The sequence below is a fragment of the Hypanus sabinus genome, chromosome 24 (assembly GCF_030144855.1).
Source record: "Hypanus sabinus isolate sHypSab1 chromosome 24, sHypSab1.hap1, whole genome shotgun sequence".
NCBI classification, from domain to species: domain Eukaryota; kingdom Metazoa; phylum Chordata; class Chondrichthyes; order Myliobatiformes; family Dasyatidae; genus Hypanus; species Hypanus sabinus.
Window position 1 is genome coordinate 36148657 of NC_082729.1, and position 15725 is coordinate 36164381.

Sequence of the window (15725 nt, forward strand, 5' to 3'; positions counted from 1 at the left end):
CTGGGTAGCCTATTTAAACCTGTGGTTTAATGCTTTCCAGGGAACAAAATCTTCTACTGTCTTGCAATTACAGTACTTCGAGACCAAGATATTCGCTCCTCGCTTACTCTCTCCAATAGCCCTTGGTTAGTCTGGTGTATGTCAACTTATCATTAAGCAAACACAGAGGATGTCTGATTTAACTAAGATGATGTCTGTAAGTGTAAGTTGTAAGTGTGGTTCCAGTGCTAACCACACCGAACTGTGGTATTCCAGTGCAACGGAGCCTTGCCTGGCCACAGACATAGGTGTGTCCTGCTGATGCATGTGGGAAAACTCTGCCAGCATTCTAAAGGGGCAATTAGTGATGGGCAATAAATGCCAGCAGGACCTCTCTCCCATGATAGGGGAAGTGTAGTATGGGACGGAATTTAACCTGGATGTTACACTATTGGTCGTTTTATTAAGTACCTCCTATACCTGATAGGTGGCTTTGTTGTTTATTAGGTACAGGGGTACTTAATGAAATGGCCGCTGAGTTATGGTCATGTTCTTCTGCTGCAGCCTATCCACTTTAAGGTTCTACATTTTGTGAGTTCAGAGTTGCTCTTCTGCCATGCCACTGTTGTAGTGCATAGTGCATTCTTGTCAGCTTGGTCCAGTCTGTCATTCTCCTCTGACCTCTCATTAACAAGGCGTTTTCACCCACAGAGCTGCCACTCACTGAATGTTTTTTTGCTTTTTGCGCCATTCTCTGTAAACTCTAGAGAGTGTTGTGCATGATAATCCCAGAAGATCAGCACTTTTTGAGATACTCTGACACCAACAATCATTCTAATCACTCAAAATCACCTGGATCGCATTTCTTCCCATTCTGATGTTTGGTCTGAACAACAACTGAACCTCTTCACCAACCCTTTTGCCCTGAAATAGTTTTCAGGTCTCAGGGAACCCCTGGGTAAAAATAATTAAATCTACTGACTGACTTTACTCAGTAGGCAAGGCAGCATCTATGGAAAAAAGTACAGTGGATGTTTCAAGCTGAAACCCTTCAGCAGGACTGGAGGGGGAAAACAACTGAGTAGTAGATTTAAAAGGTGGGGAAGGGCGAGAGAAGCACCAGGTGAGAGGTGAAACCTGGAGGAAGAGGGATGAAGGAAAGAGCTGGGAAGTTGATCGGTGGAAGAGGCAGAAGGCCATGGAAGAAAGAAAAAGGGGGAAGGAGCACCAGAGGTAGGTGATGGGTGGGAAGGAGATGAGGTGAGAGAGGGAAAGGGGGATGGGAAATGGGGAAGGGAAGTTTAAAGTCCTGCCGAAAGGTTTCAACCTGAAACAACGACTGTACTTTTTTCCATAGATGCTGCCTGGGCTGCTGAGTTCCTCCAACATTTTGTGTGTGTGTGTGTGTGCTTGGATTTCTAGCATCTGCAGATTATTTCGTTTGTGAAAAGCTTTACTCTGTTTGTTGTGGGATTCCAATAGCCATTTTAAATAATCAGCACTTTTATGTGTCATACGGCTGTGATTTGTAGTTCAGTGTCTTTTCAATTTTGCTGCAGCCTTTGCTGCATTTGTAAGTTGCTTTGCCACAGTCCAGGCACGATGGAGTAGTAAAATTACAGTCCATGTAAAACCCACTGATAAGTAGCTTTCATTGGGAAGACTTTTTGTGTCCGTTGATGCACGAGTGCAGTAAAATGACTCAGAAGGTTGTAATTCAAAATTCCCCACATTGGACTGTCAGACGTGTCTGTAAAACATGGGTTAATAATATATTTTAAAATGGGCAAGTCCATTTAATGCTTGTAAAATTGCCTCCCATCCATTCAATACAGTGCTCCCAGCGACCTCTCATGGAATCCCGATTGAGGAACCCTGCTCTTGAACATGTCTGCAGACTTTTATGTATTGAGTTGCTGCCACATGATTACCTGATGAGATTTTTGCATTAATGAGCAGGTATACCTAATAAAGTGGCCACTGAGTGTGCGTACTTCTGCTAAAAGGAATAATCTTGTTTTTTTTTAAATTAGCTGGCCTTTTGATCTCTGCTAACCTGTCTGTCACTTTGCAGTCTGAGTCCTTACGCCAAATTTATCAAACCTATTATCAATCATTTACACAAATCCTACAGGCATTAAGGCTTCAACACCAATCGCTGTGGTGCAGCACTGGTTTTATCGTGCCTTTACAAGTTGGCTAATTTATACCCAGACTGTTTAGTGTTAGCATGTCAATTTTCTTCAATACCAGTGTGTTACACAAGTTTTATTTTCCACAAATTCCACGATGTGGCATCTTACCAAATGACATCTAGAAATCCATGTGTTCCTCTTTATCCTGAGTGCGGGTCATTTAGCTCTCTGTAAAAGTAGCAGAGAGCTCAAACAAACTAGTCAAACCTGATTTTGTTTCATGCTGACTTTACCTGATTGCTGTCAGGAAATGGATACAGCACCAGTGGCAATAGCTATTTCTTTATAATAATATGGTTCATTACTGGTGGAACCAGATCTGTCACTGTATGACACCAGTTTACAGGTCCATCAGTGTATTACACCAGGGTACAGTACCAATGGGGAAACGTCTCTCACTGTGGTATGGTACTGGTGAAGGTGGGTCTGTCACTGTATAATACAGTGGCATGGTACTGATGGGGGCAAATTTCTCACTGTATAGCACCGGGGTACGGTACCGATGGGGACACATCTCACTGTACAACACTGGGGTACGGTACCCAGTGGGGATGGGTCTGTCTCTGTATAACACCAGGATACGGTACTGATGGGACGGGTCTATCACTGTAACACTGGAGTACAGTATCGGTGCTGGCAGGTCTGTGTCTGTATGATGCTGGGGTACGGCACCAGTGGGGACGGATCCGTCACTATGACACCAGGATATGATACCGGCAGGGATGGTCCGTCACTGTATGTTACTGGCGGAGACAGGTCCATCACTGAATGATACCAGGATATGGTACCAGCAGGGACATTTCTGTCACTGGGCTACAGTACCGGTGGGGATGGGTCCATCATTGTATGGCACTGGTGGGGACGGGTCTGTCGCCGTGTGACACCGGGCTACACTGCCGGTGGGGACGGGTCTGTCGCTGTGTGACACCGGGCTACACTGCCGGTGGGGATGGGTCTGTCACAGATATATCACCTGAGTAGGGAGTTTGTGTGTTCTTCCTGTGTGTGTGGGTTTCCTCCCAAGATGTACTGGTTAGCAGGTTAGTTGCTCATTGTGAATTATCCAGTGATCAGGCTGGGGTTAAATAGCTGCTTTGCTATGTGGTGCAGCTTGTTCCTTGCTGTATTTCTGTATAAAGTACAGTATTGATTTGGATGGATCTAACCCCAAGATAGGATTATTTTATTTATTTAGCGATACGGTGCCACAGCAACCGACTTACTTAACCCTCACTTAACCACAGGCTACTTGACAAAGACTAGTTGGGTTATTAACCAGTGCGTCTTTGGACTGTGGGTGGAAACTGGAGCACCCAGAGGAAACCCATGCACACTCGGGAAGAATGTACAGACTCTCTTAGAGGATGCTGGAATTGAAATCTGAACTCCACCCCGAGCTGTAATAGAGTCACGCTAATCGCTATGTTACCATGCGGCCCAACTGATTCTGGTGAGCAAGGGCCTGTTCCCAAATAAAACTTGAGTGCAATGCAGACTCAGCTTTCTTTTTCACGTGCCAGAGGGGAAAGAATTTGTTGGACTCTGATGGTGTTTTATCTTCCACTGTGTGCAGGTCCGAGCCCACCAGCTGGTCCTGCCACCCTGTGACGTGGTAATCAAAGCCGTCGCACTGTACGTCAGCAGCGTCCCCGATGTCCGCGATCTCGATGCTGTGGCCAAGGACGTCTTCAAACACTCTCGGGTTAGTAACAGCACAAAGCCCGTGCTTAGCAGCCGCTCCAGCTTAAAACAATGCGGAAAGCTGCTCTCCCTGTTGGATTGCAGTGCCAGTCCTCAACCGCCCATCGTTCCTGGTCCCTTATTATTCACCACATGTTCTCCTCAACTCACCATCAGCTGCAGGAAGTTTTCAGTGGGCAGCTAACCATATAGAAATAACATACAGTGATACAGAAATGATGTGAATGAAAATGTGGTAAGGTGGGTGAGTAAGTTTGCAAAGACTGGTGGTGGTGTATGTCAAAGGAAATCTCAGAGTAAGTTTATTTTCAATGTGTGTGTATATCACTGTAACCTACCACGAGAATAATTTTCACAGTGGAGGCAATGGAAACAAACCAACGTGCAAAAGACAAACTGCAAATAGAAAAAACGTAATAAATAACTTGGAGAATATGAGTTGTCAAGTCCTTGAGTGAGTCCTGTTAGGTTACAGCAGGATATAACTATATAGGTCAGTGTGGGGATGAGTTTAGAAGTGGAGATGGAGTTTAATCTGGACAATTGTGAGGTGCTGCACATTGGGTGATCAGTGGAAGGTTCACAGCTAATGGTAGGATCCTTAGTGGTGAACAGAGGGATCTGGGCTACTGGTAGCTGCATGAATCGTTAGGGCAGTAAAGAAGACATACTGAAGTTCACCTTCAGCAGTTGAAGCCCTTGAGTTCAAGAGCAGGGCTTGAATTGTGTTCCAGTTTTATAGAACTTTGGTTAGGCTACTTTTTAAGAATACTGTGTTTATTGCTGGTCACCTGATTATAGGGTGAATGTGTTTACTGCCTACTTTGGAGCACGGTTGCTTTGAGAGGTTAGACAAGCTTGACACTTGAGCGACAGAGGCTGAGGAGAGACAGGGTTGATACTACTGAGGGGGTTCGGATGTTGTGAGGAGAGGTTAGATAAGCTGGATGCTTTCTTCAGAGCAGCAGAGGCTGAGGAGAGTTTTAAAAGAATTTAATAAAATAAGTGAGGCACAGTTCGCATAGACAACCAGTTATTTTTTCCCCCAGGATCAAACTGTCTTGTACTTGAATTAAGTTTGATATGTTCTTGATTATTTCTTTAATTTAGAGGAACTTTTGATCAGTCAGGTTACGGGGAGAAGGCAGGAGAATGGGGGGCAAGAAGGATAATAAATCAGCCATGATGTAATGGTGGAGCAGCTCAATGAGCCAAATAGTCTGTCTTATGTCTTAACATAGAGCAGTACAGCAACTTCAGCCCACGATTATGTTTTGAGTCTGGACTGTGATTGTTTAAATGGTGTACTCAGTATTGACAAGAAGTAGTACAATTGTTTATTGTTAGTTTCGGTAGATTGTGTTTGTCTATTATTGCGAGTTAGTAATTAATGTAGAAAACCAATTAATTGTGAAAGTTTCACCAACTTTTTCTTACAACTGTATTTAAAGTGCCAGGGTGGGGCGTGGGTGTTGAGTGGGAGTATGAAAGAGATGTGTGGAGTAACAGAGTGATGGTAGCCTGGACTGCACTGCCCAGGGGTGCTGGTAGAGGCAGATACCATAAGTTACAAAACAAATGACTATGCAGAGAAGGTGACGGGTATGTTGATGCACAGGCAAAAGTGATTAGATTAATTAGGAGTCATTGGTTCAGTGTAGGTTGGCACAGTTTCATTGGCCAAAGGACCTGTGTGAAACCCTTGCTGTCATGGCAAGAACAGGCAAACTCCCCACAGGGAGCACCCAAGGTTAAGTAAGGATGCGCCACTTGTGTTTTAAATTGAACTGGCTTCTGTTGCAGTAACCAAGCATCTTTACGAGAGGTGGGAATGACTGAGTTTCTGGTGGTGGCTCAGAAACATGAGGTGAGATGCAATTTAAAAATGTTCAACAAGAATTAACATTTCGTGATCTCCCTTTTAAAGTAGTCCGCAATCAATTTACTTATCTTGGAATTACAGTCACAAGGAAGTTTAAAGATCTCTTTCGTGAAAACTTTGCCATTCTTTCATATACTATAAAACAGAGTCTGGTACAATGGTCACCTCTATCTATGTCTTTGGTAGGTCGTATTAATGTTGTTAAAATGTATGTTCTCCCCAAATTTTTATACTTATTTCAATCTATCCCAATTTTTATTCCTAAATCTTTTTTTGATTCCTTAGGCTCTATTATTTTGTCATATCTGTGGAAGAATAAGCGCTCTAGAATTAGTAAAATCCATCTCCAAAAATCTAAAAAAGAGGGTGGCATGTCATTACCTAACTTTCGTTTATATTATTGGGCAGCTAATATACGTTGTGCTACCTTTTGGTCTTTTTTCCATGGCCAACCCGAGTGCCTTAATTAGGTGGCAATGGGGTTGAGCTCCACCAAAGAACTATCTATCTCTGCATTTCTTGGCTCTGCACTCCCTAGTAGTCTGTCCAGATTAATAGCTAACCCTCTTGTTAGACACACTTTGCGTATATGGGCTCAGTTTAGGAAATGCTATGGTTTCCATGGTTTTTCCATTTCCAGCCCTGTCGTACATAATCACCTTTTCCTACCTACTATGTACGATTCAGCATTCCATGTTTGGTATAGGAAGGGCATTAGGCATTTTGAAGCTCTTTTCATTGATAATTGCTTCGCTTCTTTTCAGCAGCTCTGTTCAATCTGCCCAATGCTCATTTTTTTAGATATCTCCAAATTAGACACTTTATTGCTCCTTTAATTCCTAACTTTCCTGAAATGCTTGCGAAAAATGCTATGGACTTATTTCTTTCCATTAATCCACGAGGTAAAGGTTTAATATCAGTTATTCGAGATAAATTAGCAGCCTTACGATGGACCCCTGTGGATAAAATTAAAATGGCATGGGAGCAGGATTTAAATATCTCCTTATCTGATGAGAGTTGGGACTCGATTCTCAAATCGGTTAACTCAACCTCTCTTTGTGCTCGCCATTGCCTTTTACAGTTTAAGATTGTTCATAGAGCCCATATGTCTAAATCTAAACTATCGCGATTCTACCCAACCATTAGTCCGCTCTGTGATAAATGCAAGAGGGGCGAGGCCTCTCTCATTCATATGTTCTGGTTCTGTCCTAGCTTGGAGAAATTTTGGAAAGATGTCTTCACTACGTTATCGTATATTCTGAATCAGCACCTAGAACCAAACCCCTTAATTGCTTTGTCCGGTTTCTGGGGCGAGACAGATTTACGTCTGAGTCCAACCAAATGCCGAATATTATCCTTTGCCTCTCTCCTGGCTAGACACTTGATCCTCCTTGGATGGAGAGATGTTGCCCCACCCATTCATGCTCAATGGCTTAATGATATTATGGCCTGCTTGGACCTCGAAAAAATTCATTATTCAGTTCTTAATTCGGATTTAAAGTTCCATAAGGTCTGGGGACCTTTTATCGAGTACTTTCATAACCTTCCTCTTGACTAGGGTTTTTTTTTTCTTTTTTCGGTCCCTTGCTTTCAGCTCCCTTTTTTTTCTGGTAGTAGGCATTATTATCCTCTGTTGCTAAGTGTATTCACAGTCTGGGAGTTTGATTGTCCCGATTTATATTCTCTATATTGTGTTGTGGTTGGTCTGGAGTTTTTTTTTATTGTGTTGTGGGGATGGGGGAGGATACTAAGTTTACTTGTCTTCAATTTAGGTGCTTTTTTTTTAATTCTCTTTCTTTGTATCATATTGTCATTGTGTGCTTAATTTTGCGCGTATTAATGTTCCTCATTCTGATTTGGGGATTTTTTAATTTGTAAAATGTATAAAAAAAACTAATTAAAAAAAATGTTCAGGGGTGTATGGTGAACTGACGTTGGCACAAGCATGGTGTATGTACAAATGTTAGCATTCATTTTGAGAGGACTAAGAATGTAAATGCAATGACGTAACGATGAAGCTTTATAAGCTGTTGGCCAGATACAACTTGGGAGTTTTGTGAGCAATTTTGGGCCCTTAGTTAAGAAATGATGTGCTGGCGTTGGACAGGGTTCATGGGAATAATCCCAAGAATGAAAGGGTGAATGTATGAGAGGAAGCTGGCGACTAATATCAAAGAAGATACTAAAAGCTTTTTTAAGTATATAAAGGATAAAAGAGAGTCGAGTAGATACAGGACCAATACAAAATGACGCTGCAGATATTGTAATGAGAGATGCAGATGTTGAAATAAATGTGTATTTTGCATCAGTCCTCACTGTGGAAAGCATCTGCAGTCTATCAGACATTCAAGAGTGTCAGGGAAGTGAAGATTGTGCAGTGAAAATTACGATTGAGAAGGTGCTCAGGAAGCGTAATGGTCTGGGGGTGAATAAATCTCCTGGACCTGATGGAATGCACCCTCGGGTTCTGAAGGAAGTAACTGGAGAGATTGCGAAGTCATTAAAGATGATCTTCCAAGAATTGATAGATTCTGGCATTGTACCGGATGACTGGAAAATTGCAAACGTTACTCCGCTATTTAAGAAGGGTGGAAGGCAGCAGAAAGGAGACTATAGACCTGTTATCAGTGGTTGGGAAGTTGTTGGAATCAATTGTTAGGGATGAGATTACGGAGTACCTGGAGGCACATGACAAGGTAGGCCAAAGCCAGCATGACTTCCTGAAAGGAAAATCTTGCCTGACAAACCTACTGCAATTGAGGAAATTATAAGCAGGGTAGACAGAGGAGATGCAGTACTTGGATTTTCAGAAGGCCTTTGACAAGGTGCCGCACATGAGGCTGCTTAGCAAGGTAAGAGCCCATGGAATTACAGGGAAGTTAGCAGCGTGGGTGGAGCATTGGCTGGTCGGCAGCAAGCAAAGTGGGAATAAAGGGATCCTATTCTGGCTGGCTGCCAGTTACCAGTGGAGTTCTACAGGGGTTGGTGTTAGGACCACTGCTTTTTACGATGTACGTCAATGATTTGGACCTCGGTATTAATGGATTTGTGGCTAAGTTTGCCAATGATACAAAGATAGGTAGAGGAGTGGGTAGTGTTAAGGAAACAGAGACTTAGATAGTTTAGGGGGTCGAGTCAGCAGGAGACGCTCATGGAGTGAGCACTGTTTCAGATTCGCTCCATAACCTTTACTTTTTTTAACCTATGATCACCCTTATTTAACTTACTTTTACCTACACCAAAAGATTCTTGCTACTTTTTTGGACTTATCTTTAAGAGTCTATTGTGAATTTTGAAGAAATGAGTACAGAAATGGCTTTGAGATCTAAAGGACGAGACCCTGGGAAAGATTCTAACGGGAACGGAAGGAAAAAAAAGACCGATCCTAAGCGCACTGAATTGACTTATGAAATGTTATTGGAGCTTTTAAATGAAAAATTTGAAGAACGACAACAAATTTTCAAACAAGATATAAAGGCTTTTCAGGATTATATGGATAAGACTGATTCAGTAGTTAACCAGCAGCAAGCTCTAATCGCAACTTTGCAAGAGGACGCTCAGAGGCGAGACTTGATAATCGAAAAACTGGAGCAGAAATTATCTTCGACAATTAAACAGGTGGAAACACTTAAAGCCAAGAGTGTTGACTTTGAAAATTGGTCCAGAAGACAGAACTTGGTCTCCCGGAAGGTATCGAACAAGGGGACCCCTCGAAGTATTTTGCTGAACATTTACAGGATGTGTTCCCTTCTGTATTCCCAGACAGTCCTCCGTTACTTGATCGCGCCCACAGAATTATGCGCCGATCACCAAGTTCTTCATCTAATCCACCAGTTGTAATTGTCCGATTTCACTATGTGCATGTCAAGGAGCAACTTATTCGTGTGGCTCGGCGTTTAGGGATGGTCAAATTCCAAGAATTCGATTTTCGATTAGTGGAGAATTTTAGCCCAGAAGTAATGAAGGCAAGGCTTCTTTTTAAACCTCTGATGTCCGAATGTTACGAGAAAAATCTAAAACCTGCGCTCTTATACCCTGCGAAGCTCAGAATCTCACCTCCGAATGCACCACGGCGTGTTTTTCTCTCCACATCTGAAGCTCGAAGCTTTCTGGATGAGCATTATGCTGTTTGACTCTCGTTTTTAATAAATGAGTGATTTTGATCGTTAGAAAACAGTTTTTGTTTCCAAAACCAGATTTTGTTTCTGGCTATTGGTGTAGGTTTATTCTATATATTCTAATTAAAGTTTTTTTTTTCTGACGTACTAATCTTTTTTATTTTACTTACTTTAACCGCTGTACTTTATTTTTGGTCATTATTATTAATCCTTCAAAGTGAATTTTTTTTTACTAAGATGGCGGTTTCCTCTCTAAAATATTTTTTGCTTTTTTTTATTTTGCCATTTTTTTTCTCTCGTCTTCCTATAATGCATTACTTATGACGGTTTAAATTTTTTTTTGTTTGTTTGGGTTTTAACCCAATAGTTATTGGGTTATTAACCCACTAGTTATTAATAGTTATTAACCCACTAGTTATAAGTTAACTAGTGATTATATTTTTGTTTTTTTTTTACTAGCAATTATATTAAGTTTGTTTTAGTATAGTGATAATTTATTTTTTGGAGTTTGGGTGGATTTTTTTTTCTTTTATATATGGAGTTGCCTTCTGCTGATATTGGGGTAGATTTAGTTTCATTCCTCTTTCTTCCCAGCCTTCTCCTGGCTTGGGAGGAACTTTCACTTTTTGGGTGGGTGCTGGTTTTTTTTCTAAATTTATTGTTCTTTTTATCAGTTTTTTTTTTAGTTTTTTCATTTGGGCTGATTTAAACTACTAAAATGTCTGTGATGTCGTCACTTCCGGGTCCGCCTCTTATTTTTGTTCCTCTTCCGGGTGCATGAGTTCATAATTTGGTTAACCCTTTATATACCAAAGGGTTGATTTCAGAAATATGGCTCAGACCATTAATTTTGTCTCTTGGAATACTAATGGCTTAAACCATCCGATTAAACGGAAAAAGATTTTCAAAGTATTCCAAAGACTGAATGCACATACTATTTTTGTACAAGAAACTCATGTGAGGAAAGAGGACAATCATAGTTTTTTTTTAGGTTTGGAGGGGTCAAGAGTACCATTCAAATGCTAAAGTAAAGGGAGTTTTGATTTTTATTGACTCCTCTATTGCACTTGTCCAACACGATATTGTTTCGGATTTGAATGGTAGATTTTTGTTAATTACTGGGTTTTTAACAAAAAGGTTGCTATGGTTAATGTTTATGCTCCAAATGTGGATTATCCCGATTTTTTTTAAGTCCTTATTTACTTCTCTACCTAACCTAAATGAATATAGGTTAATAATGGGTGGTGACATTAATTGTTGTTTAAATCCTTTGTTGGACATATCTATATCTACTCAGACTTTACCTTTTAAGTCAGCCAGTTATATTAATTCTTTTTTGACTGATAATGGAATTTTTGATATTTGGAGATTTCGGCATTTTAAGGACAAAGAGTTTTCATTTTTCTCACATGTTTTATCATTCTTACTCGAGAATTGATTATTTTTTTATTGACTTTTGTTTTATTCCATCGGTAATTGGTTGTAATTATGATATTATAGCCATCTCTGACCATGCTCCATTAAAACTTTCTATTAAATTTATGGATACAGCTTCTAGTGCTGGACAATGGCGATTTGATTCTACCTTACTGCAAGATCCAGATTTCATTAAATTTATGAAGGAACGGATCGTTTTCTTCTTTTCAACTAATTCCACAGATGGTATTTCTTGCGGAACACTTTGGGACACTTAAAGTATATATACGTGGACAGATTATCTCCTATTCCGTTGGTTTAAGAAAACACATTAAGAAGGAAGCTCTTTTATTGGTTGATAAAATTAAAGAGATTGACAAGAAATATTCGACTGCTCCTAGTAAGGAGCTTTACAAACAAAGGGTTGAACTTCAAATGGAACATAGTTTATTACTTACATCTTCAATTGAAAATCAATTAATGAAAACCAGATCGGATTTTTATATACATAGTGATAAATCAGGTAAACTGTTAGCTAATCAATTGAAGAATGCTTTGGTTAAACACCAAATTATTAAGATTCGTCAGCAGAATGGTGATTTGACAGTTAACCGTGATGAGATAAACAAATCTTTTCAAGATTTATTATTCTGAATTCCCTCGTGATTATAATATCATGTATGATTTTCTTGGGGAATTGAATTTTCCAAAATTATCATCAGATGATCTTTCAATATTAGAAACTCCTATTACAGATGCAGAAATTAAAGGGGTTATTTCCTCAATGAATTCTGGGAAAGCACCAGGTCCAGATGGGTATACAGTAGAATTTTTTAAATGTTTTTCCTCTACTCTTTCTCCTTGGTTATGCAGGGTTTTTGAAGAAGCAATTAGATTGGGTAATCTGCCACAATCTTTTTATAGAACTTCCATTTCTTTAATTTTGAAGAAAGATAAAGACCCTACTGACTGTGCATCCTATAGACCAATATCTTTATTGAATGTAGATCCCAAGATCTTTTCCAAGTTACTGGCATCCAGGCTGGAGAAGGTATTACCTCAAATTATCTCGGAAGATCAAACCGGTTTTATTAAAAATCGCTATTTTTTCAATGTTAGGAGATTATTGAATATTGTTTAAACTCCTTCACATAGCACCTCAGAATGTGTCATTGTATTAGATGTGGAGAAAGCATTTGATAGAGTTGAATGGCCATACTTATTTACTGTGCTTGAGAAGTTTAATTTTAGTCCGACATTCATTTCCTGGATTAAACTGATATATCATACTCCAGTAGCCTCGGTTTTTACTAACAATCAAAGATCCCCCTTTTTTTTCATTTATTTCGGGGTACTAGGCAAGGCTGTCCTCTTAGTCCATTATTATTTGATATTGCTTTAGAACCCTTGGCAATTGCTATTAGAGAATCACCGAACATTTTTGGCATTACTCGTGGGACGGATATACATAAGTTATCATTATATGCAGATGATTTATTATTATTTATTTCTGATCCTGAGAAATCCATTCCTGCGGTTATATCATTGTTGGCTCAATTTAGTAATTTTTCCGGGTATAAATTAAATCTTAATAAGAGTGAATTGTTTCCTTTAAATAGACAGGTTCCAATTTATGGAAATTTACCTTTTAAGTTAGTTAATGACTCTTTTATATACTTAGGGATTAAAATCACAAAAAATTATAAGGACTTATTTAAGGTTAATTTTTTACCCTTAATCGATTAGATTAATTGTTCACTAAATGGTAACCATTATCTTTATCTCTGATAGGTCAGATTAATGCTATTAAGATTATTATTTTACCCAAGTTTTTATATATATTTCAAGCGGTACCAATTTTTATTCCAAAATCTTTTTTTACTAATGTTGATTCAAAAATTTCCTCATATATATGGCAGAATAAAAATCCTAGATTAGGTAAAAAAATATTTACAGAAGGCAAGGAAGGAAGGTGGATTGGCATTGCCTAATTTTAGATTTTATTATTGGGCAGTTAATATCCGATATTTGATATGTTGGTTAAAGGATTGGGATTTATCTTGTAGCCCTCATTGGGTGAACCTGGAAATTAAATCTGTACAAGGATTTTCATTGGGTTCTATTTTTAGGGTCTTCTCTTCCTTTTGCTCTTTCTAAATTGCAGAAATGAATTGACAATCCGATAGTTAAACATACTTTACGTATATGGTTTCAATTTTGGAAATTTTTTTGGGTTGTCTCAGTTTGTTTTAAATATTCCTATTGTATCCAATTTCTTTTTTTATCCTATTATAGACCAAGCTTATTCAGCTTGGAAGTCTAAAGGATTACTACGATTTTCCAATTTATTTTTGAATAATTGTTTTATGTGTTTTGAACAATTATCTAATAAATATAATTTGCCTAGATTTCATTTTTTTAGGTATTTACAGATTAGGAATTTCTTAAATACTGTACTTCCTACCTTTCCAAATCTTGAGTCTTCGGGTATTTTGGAGAATTTGCTGGAACTAAGTCTTTCTCAGAAAGGGGTAATATCAAAACTCTACAATTTAATTATGAAGATACGTTCAGAGCCCTTCTATAAGATTAAAAATGATTGGGAAAGAGAACTTAGCCTTACTATCCCTATTGAGAATTGGGATAAAATTCTTCAATTAGTCAATTTATCATCTATATGTGCTAAACATTCATTAATACAGTTTAAAGTTGTGCATAGGGCTCATATGTCCAAGGATAAATTGGCTCGTTTTTATTCCTATATAAATCCTATTTGTGACAGATGTCATTCTGAGCTAGCGTCTTTAACTCGTATGTTTTGGTCTTGTCCGCTTTTGAGAAAATATTGGAAAGACATTTTTGATATTATTTCCACAGTATTGAACATTGATTTACAACCTCATCCTATTACTGCAATTTTTAGTTTACCAATGATGGACTCAGTCTATTTATCTTCTTCTGCTTGTCAAATGATTGCATTTCTTACATTAATGGCTAGAAGATCTATTTTGTTGAATTGGAAAGAAATTAATCCTCCTACCGTAATTCATTGGTTTTCTCAAACTATGTTATGTCTAAATTTAGAAAAAATTAGAAGTGTTGTATTTGACCCTTCTACTAAATTTGAAAAGATATGGAGACCATTTATTCAATATTTTCATATGATGTAATGTGACCCTGTTCCAAGCCTATTTGTTTTTCCAGTTTTGATTTTACATATGTTGAGAGAATCGGAGTTGATGACACTGATGATTTTGTATTTTTTGATTTTTTCATCATTTTTTTTCCTTTTTTCTTTTTTCCCCTTATTAGTTATTAGGTTGTTAGATTAGTTTTTCTAGCATAATTTTTTTTCTTTTTCTCTTTTCTGTTTCTTTTTATATATATATATTATGATATACCTAGTTTTGCTTTGTTTATATGTTACTTGTATCATCCATGATTTGGGAAGACTCATTTATATTGTAACTATTGCTTATGTATCCTTTCATGTTCAGTTTAAATTTGTCTATTTGTAATCCCATTATCTATGTATTAATTTTATTATGTTGATAATAATAACAACAATAATAATAAAAAGATTGGAAAAGATAGTTTAGGGGAATGGGCAAAGAAGTGGCAAATGAAATACAATGTTAGAAAGTGTATGGTCATGCACTTTGGTGGAAGAAATAAATAGGCAGACTATTATTTAGATGGGGAGAGAAATCAAAATTGCAGAGATGCAAAGGGACCTGGCAGTCCTTGTGCAAGATACCCTAAAGGTTAACCTGCAGAATGAGTCGGTTGTGAAGAAGGCATTTGTTTCTAGAGGTATAGAATATAGAGTATGGAATATAAGAGCAGGGATATGATGTTGATGCTCTTGGAGTATTATGTGCAGTTTTGGGCTCCTTATTTTAGAAAGGATATACTGACATTGGAGAGGGTTCAGAGAGGATTCATGAGAATGATTCCAGGAAAGAAAGGGTTAACGTACGAGGAACATCTGGCAGCTCTTCGGCTGTATTCCCTGGAGTTCTGGAGAATTGGGGGTGGGAATCTCATAGAAACATTCCAAATGATAAAAGGCCTGAACAGGTTAGTTATTTCCCATGGTAGGGGATTCTAGGACAAGAGGGCATGACTTCAGAATTGAAGGACATCCTTTTAGAACAGAGATGCGGAAAAAATTACTTTAGTCAGAGAGTGGTAAATCAATTTCTTGCCACAAGCAGCTGTGGAGGCCAAGTCATTGGGTGTATTTAAGGCAGAGATAGATACATTCTCAATTAGCCAGGGCATGAAAGGGTATGGGGTGAAAGCAGAGAAGCAAGGATACTGGAGGAATTGGATCAGCCCATGATTGAATGGCGGAGCAGGCTCAGGCCGAATGGTCTACTTCTGCTCCTATATCTTATGGTCTGATGGTAAGAGGAATATTTGATGATTCTG

The 15725-nt window shown here is 38.7% G+C and overlaps 1 protein-coding gene across 1 annotated transcript in view; it reads left to right on the forward strand.

Annotated features, from left to right (window-relative positions):
* LOC132380661 (constitutive coactivator of PPAR-gamma-like protein 1 homolog) overlaps nucleotides 1–15725 on the forward strand; it is a 75636-nt gene that overhangs the window by 22343 nt on the left and 37568 nt on the right. The window contains exon 4 of the mRNA XM_059949629.1: nucleotides 3748–3876. Coding sequence (XP_059805612.1) covers nucleotides 3748–3876 — 129 coding nt within the window. The remainder of the gene's footprint in view (nucleotides 1–3747; nucleotides 3877–15725) is intronic.